Source organism: Motacilla alba, chromosome 5, assembly GCF_015832195.1.
Source record: "Motacilla alba alba isolate MOTALB_02 chromosome 5, Motacilla_alba_V1.0_pri, whole genome shotgun sequence".
Lineage (NCBI taxonomy): Eukaryota > Metazoa > Chordata > Aves > Passeriformes > Motacillidae > Motacilla > Motacilla alba.
In genome coordinates this window covers 31,937,890-31,958,986 of record NC_052020.1, presented here as the reverse complement: position 1 = coordinate 31,958,986, position 21,097 = coordinate 31,937,890, and the positions used below count along the sequence as shown (strand labels likewise).

Genomic DNA, 21,097 nt, shown 5'->3' with positions numbered 1-21,097 from the left:
AGGTGAGCCAGATCATCAGAAGGATTTCCCCCACACCATATGGTGCATTGCCCAGCATACAGAGCTGTGGAAAGGAGAAAGGGAAGATGCCCAGAGTGATGTAATTGTTGCCCTAAGTCACTCTTATGCATGATGGAGCCTTGCTTCCCTGGAAATGGCTGAACACCTGTCTGCTGAGGGAAAGAACTGAATGAATCCCTTGTTTTGCTTTACTTATTACATTGTCTTTATCTCAACCCATGAGTTTTTTCACTTTTATCCTTCAGATTCTCTGCCCCATCTCACTGGCAGGGGGGAATGGGGAAGTGACTTTGTGGGGCTGAGCTGCCAGCTGGGGCTAAACCACAGCTACCTTGCGCAGTAAAGGAAACTGACGGTGGCTCTTATAAACTTTTAAAAGTGGAATTTTATTTTTCTTGGCACGGATTTGAAGGCTTTCATTCTCTCTCTCTCTCTCTCTCATTTTTTTTTCTTAAATAACTGTCTCCTCTAAGTAAACCTACTGATTTTGGACTGTAAGCACTCTCAGCATTAAACAGATCCCTCCAATCCTATGGCTGAAGTTACAGAGGTGATTCCTCTGTCATGTGTAGCAAAGTACAACTCTAGATGTACAAGAGAAAGAAATAGTGTTCAATTCCATGCAAATTGTTATGCATGCAACAAAATGGGCCTACAAATATTTCACTCATATGGTAGGTTTAATTTCAATATTTCTTTAATTACTTTCCAACAATGTCTGGTTTCTGTTGAATTTACGCTAGTACTTGGCATTTGATGCAACCCCAAAAAGATAAGATACATATGTCCCCTCTTCACAGTCTTGGCATTTTTACCTTAACTCAGGCATTGAAGGGATTGGTTTGAAAAATTACCTTGCTGATTAGATGGGTTTTCTGGTAAATATATTGCATTAATCCTTACATTCGGAACATGACATAAGGTATACAAACATTCCGTCTGACTCAACAGCAACATATCATGGCTTAAGGAGGACATGTACGCTGATCTCTGTGAGCAAAGAAAGAGCTAATTGGGAGTTAGATTCAGTGTGATTATCAGCTTGTTTATGATAAGGGAGTACTCTTCTGAATAGCACTGTAAATTCATTCCCTGATTGTGGTGTTAAACCACAGCTCACCCCTCCCCCCTGCCTTTTTTTTATTTGGTTAGAAGGAGCTTTAAACTATTTTAAGCAGATGACAGTGTCATGCTTTGATTTTCCGTCCATCTTAAAAAATAAATCAGCTACGTGAGCTTGATGTCAAATTTCACTTTCTAATCGGAGAAAGGCACATTTTAAGTGTTTTCTATAAGAACACATTTGGGTAATTTTTCCCCATGTCATTATGAACATTAGACTGACCCAATTAATATGAGATGTTTCTATGCTGCTGGAACAGACCGTGTTACAGAAAGAGCCATTTGCACAACCTGTTCATGATTATGGGCCATAAGGACACAAAGATGGCATAGACATTTGTGGACCATCTGAATTCTTACAGAGGAACGGAAAAGAGGAAAAAAAAATTTTTGTTAGCTGACTGTTGTGGGTCATGTTTTTTAATCCAGAGTATTGGACATGTAACACAGCAACAAGAGCTGATCATTTTGTTTAATCACCTTTTGGATCTGTGCCAGATGGTCTCTATTGAGAGCGCTGCAAACAGAGAGAGATGAACTGCGTCTAACATGCCACTAGAGCTTTCCCGTAAATGTCTGAGAACTGAATCCAACAAGAATTTAGTCTCAGAGCAGAAAGGGATACATTTAAAAACTATGTGCATTAACTATACTTTTCCCCATAGAATCCTCACTTGGCATGAATAATTTACCCTCTCTTATGCTAATGGGATCATGAAAGTATCCCTGTGTCTTTAGTGCAGCTATTCTCAGCTTTCAGTAATTACCCCACCCAGTGAAAATAACATGGCTCCTGCAGCTGAACGGCCTACCAGTACCTGGCAATTAGAAAGATCATGGCTGACAGAGGAGCGGTCCAGAGATGGACACACAGGCTTCGGCAGCCTCAGGAGCAGCTTGAAAAATTAAAAGCCTTCCACTGTGAACATTTCTGACGTTGCTTAGGATCAACGTGGGGAGAGCAGCTCCTGCAAGGGCATTCTTATTTTTTAAGGATGACACAGAGTAGTCCAATGTACTATCAGGCATCCCCATATTAAGAAACAGAAACATTTCTTGATCATCAACAGTTAAAATAAAGCTTATGGGTTGCTTTTTTTAAAATAAGAGCTGTCTTAATAAACAAGAGGGAAAGAATTAAAAAGTCAATTAATGAATGTCCTTCGGTATCTGACAATTTTATCTGCTATACAAAGGAAACCCTGTAGTATTTCATTAATGAAAAGTTTTTATAAAACAATTACAAAGAACTAGGCTTTGACCTCTGTCCATAGCACTCCATGTTAGGTAGTTCACTATGTAAAAATTATCAGGCTAAAACATCTGGGAAAGAAAGCTATGAAACAGCAGGGAACGTGGCTGGTTTATTGTTTATCTTTTGTTTATGAGGCAGTATTCAAGTTTAATTACTACTCTAAATTAAACTCTAACAGGCATCAGGAGACATCCCTTTACACAACTATGTTGAAAAAAACCCAGAGATTCCAACGCTAGATCTTTCAAATAAATTGGTATATATAGAAAGAAATTAGTCTGTAACAACACGGGAAGATATTTAAGCACCTAATTCTGTATATTTGAATGTGTTGCATTTTGAAGCCATTAATATTGTGGCAAACATACAATTATAATTTAGTGAGTGGAATGTATCTAGCATTTGGAGTCAAATTGGGTTAGGCTGAATAGGGTCAGAGATGGAGCGAATAGCCTAAGGAGGAATCCTACCTTTGTATTTTGAAATAAATATATATATATACTCACATATACACATACATATATTTAAAAATACCCAGAAACACGAAATCAGAGACAAACCTCGCCACAGTAGCAATTTCTTAGGTAAAATAATGTACTTTTTTTCTCTGAACATTCACATACAAAAGTGGAGGAAAGAGTTCACTGTGTTTACCGTAACAGTAAGTGACCGGTTTTAGATGAACTTAGCTGTAGGAAAAAATAAAAGTTGAAAGCAACTAGCAAAAGATTATTCCAGATGGCATCTGTCATATTGTATTTAGGGTTATTTTAAAGAGATTACTGCCACTATGAAAACATTCCATTGACAGAGTTTTACTAGGCTGCTTTTGAAACCCCAGCAAAAACATACTACAAATATGGAAGTAAATGTGTATGTAGATTTTTATCTACATCTAAATATACAAACCTACATGGATTAAAAGGTAAGAGTGAGGTGAGTAACTTGAATACAAGTATAGTATTTTAAACACCACACACACACACACTCTAAGCTGTAATTTAATAAAAGGTGAGGAATCTGCAGTTGCTACCCACCTGATTATTAGAAAACTGTACAGTGAAGTGAAAATTCACTATGAAATTTTAATGCTACTTATTGAACAGTGGGTAGAGACACACGTATTTTTTGCGGTTATTGTTTAATTGTTGGAGTCAGCAAACATTTATTTTTTCATGCAATAGACAGAAATAAAAGAAAGGATGGGAGGATATAAAAATTTGACTATATTTAGCTAAGCTGGTTCTGGCATGATCATGGTTAATGTGCATGTGGTGTGCAGTGTGAGCTCAGCAGTTACTGGGCCAACTGTCTCAGTATTTCTGGGAATTCTGCCTATTCACAGTGCAGGGATTGTTCAATTGCTGCAAAATGTACAAAATGAATTTTACAAAAATGAATTGTAAGGAAGGCCCCATTACAACGATTTTACAGCAAAGATGTCAACATCAATTTTTCTTTCATGCATAGCTAATGATTAAAACAACATATTCCATTTGCCTAAGAATTTATTTCTTATTGGCACATCAAAATACTGAAATCAAAGTTATCTTTACTCTACTCTTATTACTCATTGCTGCTGAACCCACACCATTGTTCAAACCATGAAAAAATAAAGCAAACTTGGCAAGAAATACTTAAAACAAAGGCCCATCAATATTCTCCAATTTGTCAACATCTCAATTACAGCAATGGAAAAAATGTAAATTTCATGCGCTTTGAACACTAAGGGGTCTATTCTTCTGTCAGTGCACATGCGTAACTCCCATCACCATTAATGGGAATTACTCATACATATCAACACAAGGACGGGCCCCTCAAAGTTGAAAGAAAAAGATGAATTAATAAGGGCTACTCGCTTCCTGTGTCTTCCTCAGTTGAAAAAAGTCATTGTTCTTTAAGAGTTTTTCATACTTCATACAGTTCACCTTTATGAGAGCTGTGCCTTCTGAAATAATGCATCTCCAGTGAAGCATTATTTATTAGCAAGTTTGATTTTTCAGTCTGGATGTTTGAGCCTGCCTTTCAGGAATTTCCTTTCTTACAGAAGGCAGCTCTCTTCCAATAAAACCATCCCCTATTGCTTTATAGGTAAAAACACAAAGGAATAAAAAATATGTTCTGAACCTTTATGATGAATATGCATATTAGCTTCAGCAGGCTTACCATACTTACAGAACTAAGGAAAAGAAGTTGTAGCATTAGCTTTTGGATTAGCTTTGAAAGACTTTGCATGGATATATTATATTTAATTGTTGCCAACATCAACATATCGCTCTCCTTTTTCTAACTACTGGAGTTTGGTTCTAAGCTTTGAGTAGTGCCAATAGAGTTTCTAATATTAAAATAGACCTTTGGACTTTGTCACCTAATCTTGTAAACAAATTTGATTTACATACTATATTACAGGATGGTATATACTGAATAAGAAATAATACTACTTAATTTTTCCAACAAGCATCAGTCCAGGGAGTTAACCTGTGATGGATGCTTCATTTCAGTTAATATCTTAGTTGACTTTGTCCTGGACCAGATTATGGAGTCTTTGCCAAAGAAAGCTATCACGGACAGACATCAAGCTGGCACAGAAATGCTTCTAAACTACTTTGAGATTTGCTCTAGAGAGTAGCCTCAGATATTATTTATAAAGGGGCAGATCATTCAGCACAAGTAGTTACTTTAAAAAAGAAATCAAGCTTAAAAAGCCACAAAACAATGAACTACTCACTCACATGTGTAAAGCAAAGTAGATGTGATACTCATTTATATTTTTACTGCTGTATAACCTATCAGAATTTTCTAATCTCTGGATTCTTACTTATGATGAAGTTTGTCACCCCAGATCTAATCCTAAAAAGATGCTGAACTTTCTGAAAGGTCCTGAAGGAAGAAAACCTCCATCTGACTTGGATGGTTCAGGCCCTTTGAGTGAGTGAACTATGAATATGACAGATCAGGTATACAATCCTGGTATCATAAAATATGAAACTAAAATTATTCCCTGGTGCTTGCCTGTAGACCACATGTTTTTAAACCTTAAAGAGATTTATTTCCCATTTTTCATGCATAATCTGCCATATTCATTATTTGCAATATCCCATAAAGGAATTAAATAGGAATTAAAGTCTGGAAGCATCATATCCATCACTGTGGTACAAACTGATGCCAAATTCTAGAAGTCACTTAGCCTTTTATGTAAAGGCAGTGGCTGTTTTCACTTTGTTTCGCAAAGAATAAAGAAAACACAATACCCCAGAAGACTTTCAGATGTGTTTTTTCCTCTCCAAAGAAAAGGGTGGATGATAAAGCTACACATACCTTTTAATCTTCCACTTAGACTTTTTACACATATATTCCTTGGCAAAAACCCCAGGGTCTTCTCTTTCCCCTCCCCTTCTCTCACCCCCTTTCCTGCCATCTCCCTTGCTATAACTCAGCTAACCCAACAGAACCAGTCAGTTTTAAATTTCAGTTGGGACCCCGGTGACCTGTTAATGAATCTACAGAGAGGAGAAAAACTCACAGTGTTGAGTTATGCCTGGTGTTGCTAGCTGACTTGGAGTCAGAAATGCTTGAAGCGTTAACGTAATTGCAAGAATGTGAAAAATGAAGCGTTGGGCTCCTGAGCAAAGCGAAAGGTCAAAGCAAGCCCTACACAAAACAAGTCTCTGGAAGATGGCCTCATTAGACCATTAAATCAGCTTCTCCTTTTTCTCCTTTGTAAGATGTTTAGAGTGTTTTATTTTTATTATTGGACACATTTAACTCTTTCCAGGGCAGGGGGAAAGTAGATCAGACCTACTACATAATTACTAATCTTTGAAATAGTATTATACAGCATTGATTTGCATTTGTGGATCTGAACTGGGATAAAGTCAATAACTGCTTGGTGGATTACAGATCACTACTACTTTGGTTTGCCAGATGATCAATATGTTGTGTAGCTTAGTTTTCTGTTGAACAAGTGAGGTGACATGCTAAGAACAACATAGACACTCACCACTAATAAAATTAGGATAATCTTTCAACATTTACTGCCTGAAGGCCCTTTACTTAACTCTTCCAGTGCCAGCATGTTTCTAATAATACCAAACACAGACTAGATTAACCCTTTTGATGCCAAAGGGCAGCCATGCACTGTAGCAGAGAGACTGTCCTCTTAAAGAGACAAAATGTCTACACCTTTTTTATTCAGTTCAAACTGTAAGAATTATGGATGGATTCTTACAGGCAATAAATGTATCTATCTCATGCAGAGAAAATCTGCAAAAAACACCCAATCCTTTCCATCTCCTGCCTCCCCAAAATATAATAAAATAAAAATAAAAGAAAGTAATATTTTTTTAAAAAATATCACAGGATGCACATCATACACTCAAGGCAAAAGCGGAGACTCCTGGAAAAAAAGCTCTCAAAAGCCAGAAGAGACTGACTCTAGGATGAATCAATCTCTGCTGCCACCAGGCATTAGTGGAGAAGACTGTAAGTTGCTAATGTAACCCAAGACTCTCTAATGAGCTCCCATTTCCAAGAAATCCTTTGGGGCAAATGGAATACTTGAAGCAGCGTTTGTGGAAGCTCTTGGCAAAACTGCAGTGAAACCAAGTTGACCCAAGTGAGTAACTGCACTGGAATAGCTCAAGAGGGCATCTATCCTTCTTGGCATTGTCTGGGACCAGCTCACTGCTGGCTCAGGAATTATAAAGTAAATTCTGCCCCTCTGAAGAAAGCCTAAGGAAAATTCAAGACGGACCCCACTCTCCTTTCTCTTTTCTAGGACTGAGAGGGTGAGAGCAATCCAGAGCCATCTCCAATGGGAATTCTGCTGGCGCTGTAGAATAATCTTTCAGCTGCCAGCAGCTGAATGGAATGGTCATTTGCCACTGGACTTCAGCTTCCCTTTCAAAGGCCCAGATGAGCACAAAGGGAAACATACTAGCAATGTTTTACCCTGCTGGACTGGACAGCACTAGTGACTAATATGGCCCCTCAGAGGCTGTTCCTCTTCCACAGAAATGAATAACAGGTTTGTTGAAATCATATATATTGGCAGAAACCTGTTTCTAAAGGAAAGTGGTGTAGTAGCCATCAACTGCTTTTTCTAATGCTTAGCAATATTTCCCAAGCACCCAGGGTTACACAACAAGGGATCAGAGACTATGAAGCACAGGATCCCTGGATATGTATACAAGCAATTTCTTTATATCAAGCATGGCTCAGTGAAGGAACTTTTTTAATTTCTAAGGGGTTCCTGGGGCAGAGTGGCTATACAGGTGTCAGGAAACTTTCTCCCTAGGGATGGAATGAAGATGGCAAGCCAGTCAGAGGAATTGTTTTTAAGCAAGCAAATCATCTGCTACACCAAGCACTTTAGCTACAATACACCACATAAACATTTGATCAACAATATCCTGGCCTATGGCCAGCCAATAGACATAACACCATTGTGCTGTTTAGTAGTCAAGCTCTCCCTATAAGCTGTTGAAGCTGTAATGGTTCATGCTGGGTCTTGTACAGTTCCAATTTAATCCCATAGCAAAAAATCCTTGTGACTCATTTTGGAGTTGGATCACACTCTATGCCATGGCTGCTTTCTATCAGCAGTAAGATTAAAAATGTATAAACAATTCTTACAAATAGAAGACAAAACCAAACTACTCTACCAGAAACAAACTTTGCAAGTTCCTAGAACTGCAGCGGGTACAGCACCAGATCATCAGGCAGATGAGGGGAACTAGCTCTGTGCCAAGCACTGGGCCATGTGAGAGACATGAAATCACATATCTCTTCTGCTGACTAAGCATGGCAAATATCATGGAGGGAGGCAGTCTGCAGCATGAGAATAGTCAAAGCACCTCTAGCCCTGAAGGCTTCTCCCTTTGCCAGTTTTGGGATCCTTCAAGAGTAGTTGGATATCAGCCCTGTCCATTGGCTCTGCTGGGCACGTGGGGAAAAAGATATGCAAAATACTGCAGATGTAGGAGAAACATCTCATGGTGAGACCATATCGTAAGACCTTTTAGAGGTAATGTCTCTCTCACTGGCAGAAGCTTACTATGTTTGCAAAGAAAAACAAGAAAGGAGTCCACCTTAAACTCCGGACTAAAAAAAAAAAAATCAAAAAAGGAGAAAAAAAGAAAAAATCAACTCTTGAGTCAAGATCCAAGAATGACAGCAGGCCGTCTTTACCCAATGTTGAGCACTGAGGGCTTGACTCTTACACCTTCTGGAGTCAGTTATTCTTCTAATGAGCACATGTAAAACACTATCATAACAGAATGACAGCCTTTGACACTCACTCAGCATGGATGCAGATGACCACACATAAGGTGCAATGCAGTAGCAAATAAAACAAAAAACCCTGAAATAATAATCAAACCTCCTGAACCTTGAGAAAATTTCACTGTATATAGATACAAAAGAGGTTTTGCAGTTCAGGTGTTATCTCTACCATTCAGAAATCAGATTTTCAGAAGCAAAAACAAATGTGTACAAGCAAATATTTCAAGAAACATTTTTTCTGTCTAATTCAGGGTTTGCTTCTACTTTATATAATTTAGCAGCTTCATAACTTCACATAGAATTCTCTTTCTCATATAAAACTACAGGTTAAACTCTCCTTCTTTAACCCAACTCAAACAACTGCACCACAGCTGGAGAGTGTGTCTGTCATTATATTTACTTACACCACACAAAAATAAACTGTAGATAACCAAATTTGTAAAGGAATTGGCAGAACTAATCAATTGTTATTACAAAGCTTGTTTGAAGATTAGATATTTCTCTTTGAAATAATAATAAAATGCAGCTAAGTGGGTTAGGAAAAGGAAATACCGTCTCCCTAACTTACAGCTGATTATACTGCAAGTCTGCCACTCCATGTTTACTCTAAGGCAGATGTACTGATATAATGAAAAAAGCTGGAGTTATTTTAGTCATGCCTACTTTGTGGAGGGAAAAAGTTTGACCTTTTACCTTGCTCGCTGCTGTTGTCTCCACTCTGGGAAGCGTGGCCCCCGCTGGAGGGCCCTGGTGTGCCTGCCGAGTGCGTTGAGGTTGCATCATCGTGGTCTCTCCAAGATGAAGGATTCTGGTGTCAGAGTGCCAAGGAATTTTTTCCACGGTTCCCATTCCAATAGCAAATGAAGAACAGAAAGCAAACCAAGAGAAGAGGGGAGGAAGGGGAGGAAAGTATACACATTAGCATTTGTGAAATGTGCCAAACACCTATACTGTTTGCACAGTGCAATAATTCTTCAGCAAAGGCAAGCAGAGGAGATACAAAGATTTCAAAGATTTACTTGTTAAAACACAGGACAGATTTTTTTTTTTCTTTTTTAAACTTTCCACTGAGTTTTCTGGATTTAATTGTTTGAATAGTACTGGAAAACAATATTTCAGGACAGACAAAAAAACCGTAAGTTTAGTTTCTTAAGGAGCTCTACCGGGTAGCGGGAGGGGGGGGAGGGGAGGCAGAGGAGGGAAGGGTATCTACCTACATAGTTTATGGTAGTAGGTGTTCTCATTAGGATCAGGATAGTTGGCATGCAAGCTATCTCCTCACACTTTGTTTTTACAGACTGGTTACAGCAATGAGGGGGGAAGAGGAGGGAAACTTTTTCAAGAAGTACAGGAGAACACTCATGGGAGAGGAGTGTGTCCTCACTCCCTAAGCTCTCTGTCACCCGTTTAAATGCTGGAAAAACTTCCAACAAAGTCAAAGCTGTGAGAGGAAAAAGGAGGTTTTCTTTGAAAGACTTTATATACCAGGAAAGATGCTTCCTCACCCCCAGCTACCACCTTGATATGACACATTTCAAGAGACTTTTCTAAGATTTATCACTCTAACAGTTCACTTACAAGAATTGTCAAGAACATCCACCAGGTGATTATATGAAATAACATGTGTAGTGATTTTCATGTAATTCCTTCTGCATTACTATGCATAAAGCACTACAAAAGGGAATGCATGAGACAGACTTACAAAGTTTGCAAAACTTGGCTAAGTAAGAGCTGAACTACTGTACTTAAGTCGCATAACTCATGTGTGCTTTCTAATTTATTGGGTATTGGCTTTCCTGGAGAGAGGGGCTGCTTTTTAAAAGGATAAGTGAGGAAAACTTAATGTTACAGTTTAGTGCTACTTTGTTGAGTGTATTCTCCTCCTGTCCTCCTCCCCTTTCCTGATCATTCCCAATACCCTGCTGTTGCTTAAAGGAAAACAGGAATTCTACTGTACAGGAAGAGCTTTATCAGCACCACATGAAGGCAGGCAAGAGATGGAATTTCCTCTGGCAGAAAAGGAGAGCAAGAACACATGAAACAGATCAGGGTAGGGGTTGGACCTGCATTACTTGTCACCTGCATGCGACAACTTAAATCGAACAATGTATAATAATCCAACAACAAAACAACAAATCTCCCCTCAAAAAAAAAAAAATTGCTTCTTAGGTTGCTTAGGTTTGATTGTGATTTATAGCTACATTGTGAAATAACACTAGACTATTAAAGCATGAGGAGAAGCTGAAAGCAGCAAGTGACAAGTTGGATAAATTCTTTGAGCAGGACTGATTTTGACCTCATCTACATCAATGTGTAATAGGAGTAAGTTCAACATAATCAACTGATTTACCCATTGTAAAATACAGTGTAAGTGTGATTGGGACCAAGTCCCAAAATCTATATTGAAACATCTCAAAGTAATCTTCTAGCTCTGATTAGTACCACATGCTGTATAGCAACACAGGATAGAACTGCCAAGTAACGGCTTGCTACAATACCCAGCAACATAAATCTGACGGGCCTGACCTGGATTGGAGCAGAGACAAAGGAAAGAGCCCATGACTTCAAAAGGTTCCCAGTAAAGTCTCAGGTGACCAAAGGGTAAGAAGGATCCAAATCCCCTTCACCTCACAAGGACAGACACACACATACACCCACGTATGTTGTTCCATGACAGGAAGACACGAGTGAAATCAGAAGACAGGTCAGGATCTGAAATTTGCCTAACCTGTCAGCACAAGAGACTTACAGCACAAAATCACTAGCCCCTCCAAAACCTGGAAGACTGATCTACTTTTCTTCACACAGAACTACAACAGAAAAAAAAACTGCAACCAAACAGTAGTATATTATATTCATTGAGGTTACTGTGTTAATCTTCTCTAATTAATACTGTTATTCCCCACAGTTTCATTAAAAAAAAAAAAAAAAAAAAACAAACAGCAAAACAAAACAAGAAAAACAAATAAACCCGCCACATTTTACCATCATTTTTTTCAGAGTCAGGTAGAGAGAAACACAAAAAGAAAGATGAGAAATCTTGAAAGCTGAAGCAGCCAGGTGGTATTAAAAAGAACAAAAAACTTGAAAATAAGGTTAGCAAAAAGTTCAGATGGAAATAAAAGGCAAAAACTGTGCAAGTTTCTTTACAGCCTGGATTAAAACACAGTTGTGCCTATGAGCTTCTCTTTTTATCTCTGACTTAGGAAGCCACTCAAATAGCTTCAAGCTGAAGGCAAACAGCAGACAGGAGCTCTTCAGCCCTCTGCAGCCTCTTAGCGTCAGCTGTTTGCCGGATGGTAATCAGATAAAGAGCTAGAAGAAATACATGAAAAAGAAAAGAAACAATAGCATAGCATGAGTTTAGCCCTCCAACAATATCGTGCTGGAACCTTCTTTTAGAAAACATATTAATTGCAACATGTTCACCTAGGCTAAACTTCTCACGCAACACGGTGAGTTATGCTAATTTTGTGTACTGCAGGCTCTCTTGTGCTGGCTGCTTTTGGAGCTCCTTATCACATGTATGAAAGTTACAATAATTAACTGGTAACTGCTCAGCTATGTTTTAAGGTGAATGTCATCCAAAACCTATCATACAATATTTCAAAATCTAGACCAGTCTTCCTGTTTCAAAGCTGTAAAATTCAGAAAGGATCACTGAATGAGACTTCCCACAGCTGAAAACACTTGCTGTCTCAACCAGGCTGAGTTGTTCTTGACCTCAGTTTGTAGATCTGGTTTGAGAAATACACACTGTATTGATTGAGAATTCCATGTATTTCTTGTGACACATTATTCTTGAGGAAGCTATTTGGCAGAGTTTTGTTGGAGGACAGAAAATATAAGATAAGTCATTTACTAAATGCAACAGTAGAATATTGAAGGAATTTGAAAGGGAGAGAAATAGCTAGACTTTAATATTATAAAAAATGACAATTTTAGGGGTGGAGTTTACAGACTCATAAAAAGGCAGCATTCTTTTGATTTGGACTAAGATCATTGTACAAGTCAGTGAATTGATCTTTTTCTCCCCTAGACAATTTCCAACCTCACATCCCTCAAAAAATATTCTTGGCCAATGACTATCATAAGTATTCATTTTATGCGCATCTTCCCCCCCCCCCCCAAAAAAAAAAAAAAAAAAGACCAAATGGCACCTTTAAAGTGTGCTTCACTGGAAAACTTCATCGGTATTGTTGAACCACCTGAAGAGATCCTAGTCTAAAGCCCACTAATACTAGTTGCAATTTTTCTGTTAGTTTCAATAAAATTTGTATTGAGTTATCACACTGAAAAAAAATTTTAAATAAGGAAACAAAGAAACCAAACATATAGCTTTAGATAAATTACACAAACTGCTAGCATGACTTCTCGTTTCTTCTTGCAAGTTTAGTAATACACTTTGCAGAAACACATTGAAGAGTGTGGATGATAGCTGCCAAAACAGAATTGTCTATTTTGTGTACACGTGCACACTGTAAAAATTTCACACATGTATGACCTAAACTAATGCCAGATACCATAGAAAGTGAACAGCGCACATGTATCTATTCCCAGTAGTTCTAATAATTGGGAGCCAAATATGGCACTCCTCTTGCTCTTACCTAATTGTGTTAAAGAGCAGTGTTACTAGGAGAAAAGCAGTGAATACTGAGTAGAGCACAATAGAAGGAGATGGAAAATAGATACAAGAAGCTATGTCTCCAGGGGCAGTATTTTCTATTTGCTGGGCTACAGACTCACAGCTGATAATGCAAGTTGTAATTAATATAAAAGCAGGAGACAATATGGGGAAAGCTTGTACTAGCAGGGCCACAGGAGATCACTCCACTGCTATCCACTGTTTCTCATTTACACACATGGCCTTCCCTAGAAAACACAATTTTACCAGTGTTTTTCCCTTGAAAGTAAAAAAAAAAAAAAAAAAAAAAAAAAAAATAGATTTAGCACCACCATTGAATTTTGCTAAATCTAGAAAAGAGCAACAGAAAGGACAAAAGGCATAAAAAGCCAATCTGACACATTTCTCTTTTGTTGATGCTGAAAATCTGCTGGAAACCATAAGAGTTTTTAACTACTACAGGATTTCTTGAACAGAGATTTTGTAACAGAGAAATTTGATATAGGATAAGCTTCTGACAAATTGCAATTCTTACTTTGTATATCCAAAATATCTGCTGGGCAAAGTCTGGCTAGCTTTTTGTGAGTGTATGTAGTCCTGCTAGGGTTGATTCTGATCTCATATTGCTTTTTATGGTGATATTAAAGACTCAATTAACCATAAGGAATCTGCTTCATATTTATAACTGGGAAGTAAAATCAATCAGGCCAGCTGATACCCATGTGAGTGAGCTAAGCAGGATTTGACTCACATATTTTAACTGAAGTTTCAAGTTTACAAGTCTGACAGGATCAGGCCCCACCATAATTTTATCAGATGAAATTGAAAAAATCATTAATCTTAAAAGAGCAAACAAAACACAGCTTGTTTTTACAAAAGAAACTACAATGGCTATAAAGCTTATTGTTTCCAAACATGGCTGGAGTCAAAATTAATTTTATCAGTTTTTCAGGATTTTTTTTCAGCTATACAGTTTCAGTTATTTTTCAGTTTTACAAAACTGAACTGAACTACTTGATACAGATGGCATTATCCCCCCCAAACACAACCCAAATCCTGCTCACATTGTTCTTACAAGTAACATATGTAAACACAGGGGAACGACTGATATGACTGATATCCCAAAGATCTATATCTAGGTACAGCCATGTATGAAACTATTACAGACTACGCAGGACACGGAAATCTATCGCACGCATGCACATGGGTTTCTGTGTGTGTATCTGTGTCTATGTGTGGTGTGTGTAAAGTCCAGGATGGTGTCTTAGAGATCATGTTGAGTGCATTTAATAATAAACTTACTATTTAAAGGAACTTTCAATAAGACAAAAAGACATTAAAAACTCTAATTTGACATAATATGTATGTTTTCTAAAAAAGACTACTCCTGGTATCACTCAGGTTTATTTTCCAAAAGATGCATACTTAAGATGATGACTTTTTTTGTACTAGAGTTACACAATTGAAACAAAAAATAAGGCCCAGCAATCTATCAGATATTTTGTATATATGTACAAGTTGTAATTCTTATCCCTTGATTTTGCATTTGAAGAAAGCATCAGGAACAATTTTTGAGTCTCCTAGAACATGGCAGCATTCTGAAAAGCTGCGTGTTTTGTATTTTCTAATTAAGATTGAAATCAGACATGTAATCCACCTGTCACCAAGGAACTGAGACTTGAAAAATCAGGAGGGTGTTGGGATTTTAAATTGTCCTTCTATGTCATTCTGTGTGGCTACACTTCATCTAGACTGATAGACAACTCAAACCAAAAGGGATCACAGTTATCAAATAGGTACTGAAAAACATTATTGGTTCAGTTTGAGAGAACAGAGTTTAGAGTTAAAACATTTAAATTTGAGACTTCAGCTGTTGACGGAAGTGTACCTTGGCCCACCAAAAAGCAGGAATACACAACACTAACTACAGCCTTGGACAGTCCCTGATGCTCTTTGGCCCTTCAGAAGGCACTACAAAAAAAAAGAAAGAGAGGGCCTACAGCAATGTCCTAAGTCTTAAGGCACATTCTAAGTTGGCCTTATTATTGTTGCAGTTAGCTACTTGGTTTTTCTGCTGACATACTACAGACAGAAAGGGCACCTTTGGGGTCTAATCTGGTGTTTCTCGAAACTCCCACTGAAGTCCACAAAAGTGTGGCATACCTGCAGAATATAGCATCAGGCCCCCAATTATTTCTTCATTACTCAGTGAAATCTTACCTGAAGATTTAATTATATTTCTGGAACAGGTATATACTACACTATTTTTATTTTTTCTAATCTGCAAAATGTCTGGAATTTGCAGAGACCATTCTTTGAGGAGAAATACTAAAGAAATGTTGAGTTTTCTGGAAATCCAAAAGTACAAAATAAAATATCTCCTCATGTGAGAGCTGAAAGTTTTAATATTCAGACTAATCTTTCTCTTCTACGGCTAAGATGTTGGATTTCTAACCTGTCAGGTGTCTTTTTCTATAAAAGACATCTATGTATATTTCTGTCTGGTTGAATGATATTTTAGGAATTATGATCTGTATATTATTACATCTGAGCTACAAAAACATATGAACAAATATCAAAACGACTAATTCCACAAAAGCCAGTGGAAGGAGAGCCATAAATTTCTATGGGAGAATTACTAGGCTTCAAAACAGGTTTGTACTGAAGAAAGAATTGTATGACACCAGGTGAGGCAACTACAAAAGTTTAATTAAAGTATAAGTATATATAATATGTTAAAAAAAAGTTTAAAAATCTCCAAATTTTATGAGCATCATGTTTTTCAAATTTGAATAGCTTGAAATATGAAAAAAAAAAAAAATCTGCAAACAATCTCAGACATATTAGGCTGAACACAGAATTCAGGATAGGGCCTGGTATGTTTAGTTGAACAATAATAAATTGTCTGCACTGGGAAACCGAACTTGAACTGCAGCTGCAAAGGCTTTTTTCCCCTCTTTTCTTATCTTTTTTTCCCCCTAACTAATCTGGTTCAGCCAGGGCATAGCTGTAATTACCTTCTTCCCATCTACAGCTAATACCTCAGAGCAATAAAAAAAAACGAGGGTGTTAAAAATTCAAACACTAATTATGGGCTGTTATATTTACTAAACACAGCAGAATAATAACAAAAGTTTCAGCTTCTTGTGGCCAGTGCTATACTATTTGATCTACCAAGTCCCTGGACCCTCTATACTAACTATATTACATAACAGTTAATAGTGTACTAAAATAAAATTCAATAAAAACATTTATTACCAAACATGTACAGCACAACAACTTTCAGCTGTCTCCTTTTTTTCAGCACAGGTGTATCTCTGAAGAGTTCATTCCTTTGTAATTTTTTTGGGTTTGGTTTCCAATTAAGTTATATAAAGAGCAGAGCAATAGACTTCGAAAGGGGACACATGCAATATTTGAGTACCCCATTTAAAGTGTTATGGTAAATATTGGCTAATCCTACAATACTTTCAGTTACTTTCCTTCATCCTAGTTTTAAGGTCTAGAAAAACAATAGAGCTGAGAGCTGCCTTAGTTCCTAATTCAGCTCTGCCACTACTACCACCCTTCACGTTCACATTAAACACACACAAGGTAGCTTTACACCACTTAGTAACAATAGAGGGGTGTGGATTTTTGGGGTGTCAAACAGCTGTCACAAACTGTCATCTCCACAAGAGAAACCTTGGCACACGACAAATTAACCTACACTTCTTTTGAGCTATCATTATTCATAGCCAATCAGTTGAAATGCTCCTAAGTATTTCATGTGCAAATAAAACCATGAGGGGAAGACCCGCAGATCAGAATAGTGGGGCAATACATAAAACAGAGGAAACAACATGCTGTCTCTGTCCTTCTGAAGTGGCTCATCATCACCCCTACACCAACTTTCACCAAATGAGATCTAGCCTAAGGCTATATATTAAATATGCATATCAAGGCAAATGAAAAAAAAATAAACCTGGAGAGCCAAATTGGACAAATTTGCATGCTTGAACTGCTACATTACATTTTCAGGTAGATGCTCAGAAATTATAGTTCATTTTTTAATAGACTTGTGTGTTTATATTAGCTATTTTTTTAAAGCTTTTCCTGTCCTGTGAATAAAGATGCATTTCTTTCTGCTGGAACATTGTACAATGCAAATATAAAACATGGTAGTTTGACTAAGCTATAAAAAGGTGTTAAAGTTTTGTCAGGAAAACAAGCTAATATACAAAAAAAAAAAAAAAAATCCAATAAGGAGACACATTTCCCAAAACGCATGAATAAAATGTAACTATGTGATACAACTCTTCATTTCCCAGTTGGTGTTCTGGTTGCACAAATTATTGCTTCCTTTCAAAACAAATAGCAGGGGGCTAAAGTAAAAATGTTATAGCTCAAATCTCCAGGAAGTAAAAGGCTTTAAATTATAATACCCAATGAAGTGGTAAACCCTAACGGGTGCAAGACAAATGGGTTGTCATATTTATTTGAGTTTGTTTTTGGGGCCACAGAAGCAAGAGGAGATTCTTCTTAGGGAAGATAATAGTAACCAAATTATCAAAATGCTAACCCACTCCACTCCTGTCCTATCATTGTGTGTGAATTTAAATATTATAATGGAGCACTGCAAATTGGCTTGAGCATTTGCCATCTGCCAGAACCCTAAACAGGCTAGTTTATCTAATCTCTTCAATATAAACATAAGCATGCTCCATTTCTACACTTCCACTTGAAACACACTCTTGTAAAGAAACTGTACTGGAGAAACATGTTTTTGTTTTTTTTTTTTTATTTCTCTAAATTTTACTCAGTGACTCACTATCTTTCAGGTTGCCACTCATTCCAATCTCTTTTCTAGTACTCTCCCAGAATACTTATGCCCACGAATTTAAGATTGTAAAATGCCATGAAACAAATATTTTTGAAATTGTGTCATGCCTCATGGAGTTTATTACCTACGTGTGAGTTAGCTGATAAGCAGAGAAACTTTAAGGAAGATCTGCATACTTTTTTTTCTCTCAAAATAATAGATTTTAAATGTAAAACATAGCACAAACCTTGTCATGCAATGTTTACTGAATACAAATGAGAAAATGAAAGCTAAGGCTTGGGTCCAAAAATATTTCCCGTAACTAAGGCACGCCAGAAGGGGGACATTCAGAAGAATTTATTATTATTTTATTTCCCAATTCAGCTTCAGTCCAGGTCTAATGTAATTACTAAATACACACAAAAACAACATGTTTTCAAAGGAAACAAAAGCTCCTAGAAAGCTCATTCTCCCTGGGCTTCCAGCTACTCTTCTTAACACACTGGGAAATAAAGGCAGGCGCCTGTGCAGAAAGCATGGTTAACTTCTCACCGGGTGTTAAATTAATATTTCAACCGCTAAAATATTAGACTCTATCATTTAGATTATTAGTTCAATTGAATCTAATACTGTATAAACCCCTTTGCCCCCCAGGGATGCGTTCCTATAAATAAAGTGGAATTCACACCCACCCTTTTTAACCAGAGCTATTCCTTTCCTTTTCTGCTGTACCAGCTGCAATCTTTCCCTCCACATCCCAAAGTCTCTCTGCATCTATATCTTCTGAAGGATCAGAGGAGCCACTCCAAAACCCGGAAAAACAAAGGCACTCTCCTTTTCATGCACACCAATATTCAGTACTACACACATTACACTAATTCACCAACTCCTAAAGTGTTAAAATCAACCGCTAACCTACGGTTACTCAATCATCATTCTCTCCAACTTTCTGTAATACATTGTTAATAATTGCTTCATCAAGGTTACTGTCTTTTATTATGAAGATGCTTCAGGCGTTTGGCAATAAGTCCATATTCTGACAATAAGTTGCTATAAAGCAAAAGCATTGGAAACTCTAATGTGCTAACCCCTTTTTTTAATGTAGTGTAGTATTGCCAATAATTCTCATCACTTGTCATCCCCACGAGAGAGGAGGGGGGAGCAAATCAGCAAACTTTCTTCCTAACTTTCTTGTCTGTGTTTCCTTACATTGATGCATTGATTACAAAGTTGGCAAAGAACAGGAGAAAGCACTGATCCCCACTTCAAACCGACAGTTTGCTAGCTCTCCAAGCCGCCCAGACAAGGAAACTTTACAAACCATTGCAAACTCACTGCTTTACAGATGAAAACCAAAGGAGCCTTTTGCATTTCTACAACTTTGCAAAGCGAAGAAAGTTTGAAGATGGGATTCAAGCTTGCAGGAGGTTAAGGTAGTAATAATACTAATAGACAACGGCAGCAAAGCAAGGAAATCCGGAACAGGTCCTCTAAGCAGGTTAAAAACTTAAAACGTGTCATAAAGAAAACAGAAGGACTTACATGATCAGCTAAATTTGTGGAAGATCCTGAGAGTTCTTCATGGTCTGATTTGGAGCTGCCATCCCTTTCATCAATAACGAGGTCTATTGGCATTTTTCCTTTCAAACAACTAATGTACCGATGGCAGAAATTATCACACAATTCATGAACCTGAAAAGCATAACAAGAATAATAGAATCAATAATGGCTAAATATCGTGTTTCAGAGCTTTTTTTTTTTTTTTTTGGTAACAAGTTCAACCCTCTGATCTACTCCACAAGTAACTCTAATTAAGGGGGACAATAGTTGAAGGCAAGGAAACAATAGAGAAATTGTTGCAGCACATATTATTCTCTAGAGACTTGCTGCAGCAACAAGTTAGAGAGAAAGAGAGATAGTGGGCTCGGACTTCAGTGCTGAAGAAAATCGGATTTGGTGATAACATCAGAACACTGGGAGCTGGACCCAGGTGGTATCTCCCGAGCATACACAACCCAGACAGGTACAACTAGTCACTCGGGACGGGTTCAGTTTAAACCGGGGCTAAAAAAAGGTCTAAATGGCCGGGAGCAGTAAAATGAAGCTACTTGCTGAGGTTATGGGAAGAGCCATTCTTGTCCCAGGGCACAGCCCCTGCCCACGCCTTGCAGGGGCCCCTGCCTCTTCCAAACATTTAGTCCTTGCTTGGGGTTAATGTGCCTGCCAGAGCCGGAGAGGAGAACGAGTGGTTTCATTTCTTTTTGTTAAACATAATATTTCTCAGTGGCAAAAAGAGCTTCTACTGAGAAAAGGGGTAAGAAGGATGAAAGGGGTTTAATATTTAATATTAGTAAATATTGAAATTACACACACACACACACAAAAAGGGAAAAAAAACGGTCTGGGCATGTCTGTCGGGTGTCACATGCTCTGATGGCACAGGTTACAGTGTCACAATGCATTACCCCTATCTTCTCTAGCCGTGTTTACAAGTCAGCCCAAACAGTCGGGAGGAAGGGAGCTGAGGGGCGGGAGGGGGGGGGGACAGAGGGCGAGGGGAGAGGGGGCAGGGAATGGCGTGCCCCCCGCCCACCTCCGTGGCTCTTACCTTTTCTAATTCCAAAAGATGAAACCTTAGTACTTGTATTGCTTGGATCATCTGCAAGAAAGTTTTGAGCAAGGGGTTACGTGGGAAACAGGAGCACGGGGGCCGGGCAGAGCCGCGAGCCCGAGTGGGAAAGGGGGAGAAGGAGATTGTCAGGGCGTGCGGTCATTATACAGGATTTTAGCTCATTGGTCACGCTTTAACAATTTTGATCAACTTTAACCTAAACACTTGATTTTTATCATATTTATCCCAGGAGCGGTGATTAGCGCTTTATTACCGCGATCTTGGAGAAAACCTCTTCCTCTCCTCGTTCCCCTATCAGCACCCCGGCCCTCATCCCTGAGGGTTCGCAGAGAAGTCAAACACACGCTCCCACCCCCACCC

General features: G+C 38.1%; 1 protein-coding gene across 12 annotated transcripts in view; it reads right to left on the bottom strand.

The window, feature by feature from the left end:
* MEIS2 (Meis homeobox 2) overlaps nt 1–21,097 on the bottom strand; it is a 173,466-nt gene that overhangs the window by 146,968 nt on the left and 5,401 nt on the right. For all 12 annotated transcript variants that reach the window (XM_038136813.1, XM_038136815.1, XM_038136817.1 and 9 more), the window contains 3 exons: nt 20,714–20,764; nt 19,648–19,797; nt 9,374–9,488 (listed from right to left, as the gene is read on the bottom strand). In XM_038136813.1, the coding sequence (XP_037992741.1) occupies nt 9,374–9,488; nt 19,648–19,797; nt 20,714–20,764 (316 nt within the window). The remainder of the gene's footprint in view (nt 1–9,373; nt 9,489–19,647; nt 19,798–20,713; nt 20,765–21,097) is intronic.